The following is a 6,842-nucleotide window of genomic DNA, read 5'->3' on the forward strand; positions in this document are numbered from 1 at the left end:
GTTCCTTCCCTTGTGTTGTCAAATGTTGTAAGTCAGATGGTGTTAGTTGTCAGTCTACGTCGGTCGTCGTCTACCAGTGTTTTCCTTATGGCTCTTGATTTTCTCCTTGTGGATTTTTAGTTTAGTTTTTGAAGAAAGTAAGTTTTGTTTGCCATTGGCCATTTTGTTTAAATAAATCCTTTAAATTTAATCGTGCACTTGGGTCCATCTCTTTTCCAACCATTCCAAGGTAAGTGAAAAGTTAGTGGTTGGTGGATGAAAAAGCTTAGTTATTGTGATTCATCCTGGGTCACGGTCCTTATTTATGTTTTCACATTAAGTCTAAAAAGGTTTCTTCCTTTTTTTTGATCGAGGGGTTTTGTGCTATTAAAGTAACCTCAGTCAGAGATGTTTAAGTCTTATGTCACTCCAGCATGTTCATGCTGTTTATAACCTTAAGGTAATGTTGCACTCAGCAGCAAAAAGAAGCAAATAAACAAGAAGGGTAAGTACTTTATTCCTGGTACCAGTATAAATCATGTACTGTTTCGATGGAATCAGACCAAGGAGGAAAGTACAAGTTGTGTAAAAACAGTGTAGGAATCTTCACCTGAAAAAAAAGTAAGGGAATGGAGGCAGACATTTTTAGGATCTTCTAGCTGCAGAAACAACCCCAAAGGAAAGTTTTCTTCCATCTTTTCCTTCAATTTCTACCAAGATGCTGTAAAAGTGCTGTATTGTGGTGCCTATGACAACACAATCTTTCCATGGTGATGTGATGGTGGGAATAAAATGGAAAGGAAATTGAGTGTCCATAATTAATAAGCGTGGTTAGCCACGAACAATGAGTCTCCACCGGCGGTGCTGGCTCCAGATGAAACATATTTTCCCTGGCAGGCCAGATTGTTGGCCTGTAGAGGAAAGAAAACAACAATATTATTATGCAGCACAGAGTTTGAGGCTAACAATCCATTAAATTCCCTGAACAAAACTATTTCGCAGCATCTGTGGAACACAATACTATCTAAGGATGTACCTTTTCTTGTACGTTTTGACATTTAATTTATATTCAGACATACCAGCGCTCTCTTGATAAACTCATCCTGGCATGCCTTTCCATTCTCCTTCTTGCCAGCCCAGGCTTTGAGGGCAGAGGCCTGCAGGGCACGGCCATATGAGAAGGTCAGGGCCCAGGGCCTGATCAGAGGGCACTGGTTCATGGCGTTCAGATTGATGGAGGCCTCCTCCTCACTCTGGCCACCAGACAGGAAGGTAATGCCTGTGCAGAGCATGAGAGTTCAGCATTATTCTTCTGTAAACATGTGAGTGAATTTTATGCAAACTATTTAATCTATAGTAAATGATTACGGTAAAACTTAGGCTTTTATGCAGCCTGTCAAACTCACCAGGGACTGCAGGGGGCACAGTGCGTCGCAGGGCGGTGACAGTTGCCATGGCAATCTCCTGGTTGCTGTACTTGTGTGAGCAGGAGTGTCCGGCAGTAACCATGTTGGGCTTGAGCAGAGTGCCCTCCAGGTAGACGTGGTGGTCTGACAGGGCCTTGTAGACAGCAGCAAGGACCTTCTCTGTGACGTACTGGCAGCGCTTCAGGTCGTGGTCACCATCAGGGAGGATCTCAGGCTCAACAATGGGGACGATGCCATGCTGCAGAATACAAAACAAGTAAAAATTAATGTTGAGCATGACTTTTATGCCACGATGTATTGGCTGAGTCATTTCTAAAAGAACTTATTACGCCTACATTCCAGTTAGAAATAACACATATTTCTGAACTGTGCAGAGTTGTCTATGGAGGTTTTCAAAGTTCATCATATCAGTTCCACAAAAAAAACAATACCTATTGTTGTACTGAAAAGTTTCTAACATTGTTCTGGTGTGGTGGTTGCAGAATTAAGGAAGAAAACCTGTCACAATGATTTCTCATTCTTGTCTGTTCTATTTTTACCATCTGGCAGATGCTGGCATAACGGGCCAGGACGTTGGCATTCTCAAGGATGGCCAGCTTTGAGGGAGTGGTCGGGGTGATCTTCAGCACACAGCGCCACTTGGCAAAGTCAGCACCATCCTTCTTGTACTGGGCGCAGCGCTCGTACAGACCATCAAGACCTATGAAAAAGGACGGAGACACGTGGAAAGAAGTCAAAGAAAGGTATTAACAGGTGTTGGCTCTCTTTGTGAAGAACTGTGGGTTTCTTTCTAGTAGTGTTTTATTTTTTGCTTACCCTGGGTGGTTGTCTCGCCATTGGTTCCGGCCAGGGGAACGACACCTTTGTCGACCTTGATGCCCACCACCATGCCTCTTTCTTTGAGGTACTGGGGGAAGGACTTGCCATCATCGGTCTTCTGGTACATGGTCTCATGGAAGAGGATGACGCCACCGATGCATGGGTTGATGCGGTCGTCAGCGGTGAAGAGAAGCTGGCGGTACAGCCTCCTGTTCTCCTCAGTGTTCTCAGCGTTGATGCTCTGGAAGCGCTTGGCAACGCTGCCTAGAGGTTGCAAAGAGATAAGATACATGAAGAGTCGATCCTATGCATAAAATTACCAATTTACTTTTGAGGATGGTACATTTAAAGCTCCTTTGAGGAACTCTGGGTTAATTTTGGTGACCCTTTCTGGACAAAAGCCATGGCTCATATTGCTGTGCTAAATTGTCCTGTACATGTGCAAGTCATTTTTTTAACAAATAATCCTGCTTTCTTTTAACAGTCAAAAATATCCCTCATTGAGCATCTTTACCATTAAACAGGGAGGAAATTACTTCTGAAGCATGCTGTAAATCCTTTTAACTGACACCTACCCCCAGCAGTTCATACATAAAAATCACGATAATCAATCTGGTTGCTGATGTTGTCCCTTGCTTTTGTAGACCATAAATAGGTATTCATATTAGTTTCAGTCTGTTTCAAAACCAGCTAAAAACTTGTCACAGTAGCTTTAAGATGTCCCTTGTTTGAAAATGTGTTAATAGGTATTCCTAACAGAATCATTTTTATACACTTGCCAGCACTTTCAACTGATTTTATTCACAGTTGGTCAGCCTTCATGACTGATTGATGTTTTGTTTTTTTAAATAAATAAAAACAAAATAGATTTTATAGAAATTATTTACCAGTGGACTCGTCTGCAGCGAGGATTCCCTTGCCAGTAGCGACGATCCTCTGAGCAATATCGCTGAGCTCCTTCTTCTGCTCAGGAGTGAGGAAGGGGTATGCGTGAGGCATCCTGACTGTAGGGAGAAGGAGGAAGACAAAAAAAGAGATAATAAGCTCATATTTGGTTGCCTAACAGTGAAGACAAATGGTGCCAGGGCAATGGTTCAACAGAAACCTAGCTGCAAAGTTTAAAATTTGCGGTTCTTGTTCTCATAATGAAAAGCGTGAGAAAGTTCCACATGAAAGGAGAAAAGATAATTTGGTTGCTGTGTCAAGGAAGTGCTGAAAAAAGAACCTGATTACCCAGTTTCACATTTGTTTTTGTTTTCTGTGAGTGTCTCTAAACTTCAGCAGGTGTTAGGGACTGTCTGGCTGCAGTTGTTGCAGCTATAGCTGCACCAGCACCTTAAGGAACTTTGTGTGGGGGTTTCTCAATATTCCCCAGGCACAATATGTAGTAGAACATGGATCCAATGTCAGAGAACCCTCCACCCTCCACAGCCCCACCGTGCACGTATCTGCCCACCATTGAAAAGTCAAGCATGTGGCTGACCTATTCCATTTTCTAGCCTCTTATCCCTGACCTTTCCCGTCCTCCTCACTGCTCTTCAGTCCTAAACCTCTATTACCCAGCCCTCCCACTCCCCCCCCCCCCCCCACCTGTGCCTCCACTATCAATAGGCTGGACTAAATATAAACAGCATACCAACACATTGCAGTTTAAGAGCTATGGCTCAGGGGGAAAAAAAGGTTTTCATAAAAGAGAAGTATGTAGCTCTACAGCCTGCTGTTCAGAAGGTATGCACTCTGCAGGAAGTTTAAAATCCAGACAGCAAGGACACATTTAGACATGTTTGAGAAAAGCTTACTTAAGCCACTGAGTCATTAAGGCCTGCTCAGAAACAATGCAATGGAAACTTTGAACCAGAAGAAGGAGGGTGTAGCAACAACTGGTGATGTAATGAAGTCAGCTGAGCCAAAATGTTCAGGAATAGCAACATTTACTTTAACATTATATTTCAAGGAACTTAAATTTTGCTTGCTGCATTTGGAGCTATTTTACTTATTATATGCGATTCAGGTCGTATTTCTTGCTTGTTATATCTTGAAATAAGGACTTGATAGGTGAAAGTGGCTTATAATGGCTTGTAATGAGATATTTACTTGAAATTATACACCTGGTTAGATATTTGTTTTTAGCAGTGTATATGTGAGCATACATAATAAAGATGGATAGTGGAAAAAGTGCAATTGAAGCATTTTCTATATATATATATATATATATATATGTGTAATTGTGAAACTTTGACATTCTCTGTTTTAGTTTATCAGAGGTTAGTATGTAGGAGTGTGTGATGCTGTGGTTGTAACAGTCATGCAGCTCTAGCTGACAGAAACAAAAATAACCACACCAAGTTTACACTGTTGGCTGTGGTGTAGTTCTCACGGTTCTCAAATAATAAGGCATTCCTCTCATGCATTATAAGCACAAAAATGTGAAACAGGTTACAAAAAGTATTACCAAGTCATACAATTATCTCATAGTCACATTTGTATAGTCTTTTACCTTTGAGTTTAGGAGGAGAGCTGAGAGAAGAGAGAGGTAGAGGGAGAAGATCCGGCCTTCGTCTGCGACAACCCCTGCAGCCTGCTGGCCCTTGTATTTATCCTCCCATTGTGACCCCTCACATTTCAGCTGGTCGGCTATAAAAAGAACAGGACGCAACCAGAGACCGCTCGTGACATTCAGAGAGACTAGGGGCTGCAGCAGCATGGTGGTGAGCATCCAATGAAAGGGCAAAGAGTGCTCAGTGAATGGCACAGACAGTGACATAGTAAGGGACAGTAAGAGTGGGTAAGACAAGTAGGAATGTGAGTTTAGTACAAGAGAGGTACAAAATACCACCTGGAAAAAAAAAGAACTAGAAAGACACAAACCTTCCTCCTTTTTTAACAAACATATACATCTTCAAAGCACATCTCTGAACCTGTTTTTTTTTAACGTTTTAATTAATACAATTGTAAAATTAAAATGAGAAGAGCATCACAGCACCCAGAGGTCATTTAAAGGGTATGTGTTGGAAGATAACTTCTGGGGTATCCACAGTATGTACTAAAAGCACACATGCACAACACACACACGCTCACTCACACAGAGGCTTTTAGAGCATGTGACAACATTTCTAACCTGCCCTTAGAAATCCAATCTAGACACAGCAACACAGCGCTGATCCCTGACCTTTTTGGTGACCTTTTTCGATCGTCTTTGCTTGGCAGGAAAGGGTCAACTGGTGAGATTGGCAAAGGTTGCAGGCTGCACATGCAAACAGTGAAGTTGCAACACTTTTCTTTATTGTTTTTTCTTTCTGGTCTGAGCTTTTGGTTAAGCTGACTATTGTTTACTTCATCACTGGTGAGCAAAAAAAAGAAATTCACTTCCTGAACTGCGGCTGTAGGCTGAAGTTTATCAGCATGCAGTCGTTGCAAGGAAACAAAAAATATGAAACAGCTTCACTTAGCTTATCGTCTTTTAAACAGACAGGGTTTACAATCTTGATTAAATGATTTCTAAATACTGCGTTTATATTTGGTTAAACAGCCAAAGAGCAGTGACACTTTTCACTTTTGATATTAAATGTTTTTTATAAACCCTAATACTTAATATAAATTATATAAAATCAAAAACCCCAGCAGCTGAATTGTTTCTTTAGACTTTGAAACGCCTGTGACATCATCATTTATGTCCTTAGATGAAGCTGATGGTTAAACTTTCAACAAAATAAATCTAAAATAACTTTTCTATTTTAAAAATCATTCTGCAGCAAGCAAAGCACACCAAGTCACCAGATACTGTGTACAAATTAGTATACACTGTCAAAGTATGTAAGTCTTATAACATTGAACCTGTAAAATGCTACGGCTCATTTGGGATGAGACAAGACAGTAAGTGAGGAGAGTTTGAACAGTGCAGTGGTAGTAGCCCGTGTGTTCATGTATCTGAGGTGACGTTAGGCCAAATGATCGATTCAGCTTTGCATATTTTGTGAAATATAACTGCCTCTCTCCACAAATGTTGTGGAGAGAAAAATAAAAGACCATAAAAAGCTACCAGTAACAGAAGTTACTTTTTTTGTATTTTCAAGACAAAAAAAGGAACATTTTTTTCATGAAGAGCAGGAAGGTTCAGACTGGCATTTCCCTGATTTTATCTTACTTTCATCTTTAACTTCCCTAGGGGAAGTTTGTTTTGCTGCGAGGTAAAATCATAAAATATAAATTACATCAGCATATAGACTCAATTACATTTTTTTTAATTTTTTTTTTTTACATAAAACGAAGATTAAGATTAAAACCCTTAAAAATTATACATGCAAGTATCTGCAGTCTTGTCAGGAAATACAAGCGTGTTTAAGTGTCCATTAAAATTCAAAAGCAGGAAGAGATAAACAATAATTTATGTGTAAAAAATACATCATACAATTAAAACAGACGTTAACAGGAAAATACTGCGTCCTTATCAGAATTGAGTTGTTTATGGAGGATGTGTCAAGCCTGGGATGTTGCTAAGTCGGTAAAACTTCATCATTGTTGATAGTTAAAGCTGATTTCTCTAAATAAAACCTGGAAACTCGTAAATGGATGTTTAATTGTGTTAGGGGGTGTGAGTCTTTGAAAAACTATTGCTTA

The 6,842-nt window shown here is 40.3% G+C and overlaps 1 protein-coding gene across 1 annotated transcript; it reads right to left on the reverse strand.

Annotated features, from left to right (window-relative positions):
• Positions 1 to 474: 474 nt before the first annotated feature.
• On the reverse strand, positions 475 to 4,880 carry aldoab (aldolase a, fructose-bisphosphate, b). The gene is made up of 7 exons (XM_020638262.3): positions 4,723 to 4,880; positions 3,113 to 3,229; positions 2,223 to 2,489; positions 1,946 to 2,106; positions 1,386 to 1,644; positions 1,059 to 1,258; positions 475 to 890 (listed from the first exon to the last, which is right to left on the reverse strand). Exons 2-7 carry the CDS (start codon positions 3,222 to 3,224, stop codon positions 798 to 800), a joined length of 1,092 nt encoding a protein of 363 aa, XP_020493918.1. The 5' UTR covers positions 3,225 to 3,229; positions 4,723 to 4,880; the 3' UTR covers positions 475 to 797.
• Between the last annotated feature and the right edge of the window lie 1,962 nt (positions 4,881 to 6,842).

The sequence above is a fragment of the Labrus bergylta genome, chromosome 21 (genome assembly GCF_963930695.1).
Source record: "Labrus bergylta chromosome 21, fLabBer1.1, whole genome shotgun sequence".
Lineage (NCBI taxonomy): Eukaryota > Metazoa > Chordata > Actinopteri > Labriformes > Labridae > Labrus > Labrus bergylta.

Excerpts from the sequence above, each read along its gene's own strand:
- aldoab (XM_020638262.3), bottom strand. The coding sequence starts at position 3,224 with ATGCCTCACGCATACCCCTTCCTCACTCCTGAGCAGAAGAAGGAGCTC. Across the intron at positions 2,107-2,222 it reads TGGCGAGACAACCACCCAGG|GTCTTGATGGTCTGTACGAG; the intron begins GTAAGCAAAAAA and ends CCTTTTTCATAG. Across the intron at positions 1,645-1,945 it reads ATGCCAGCATCTGCCAGATG|CATGGCATCGTCCCCATTGT; the intron begins GTAAAAATAGAA and ends TGTATTCTGCAG.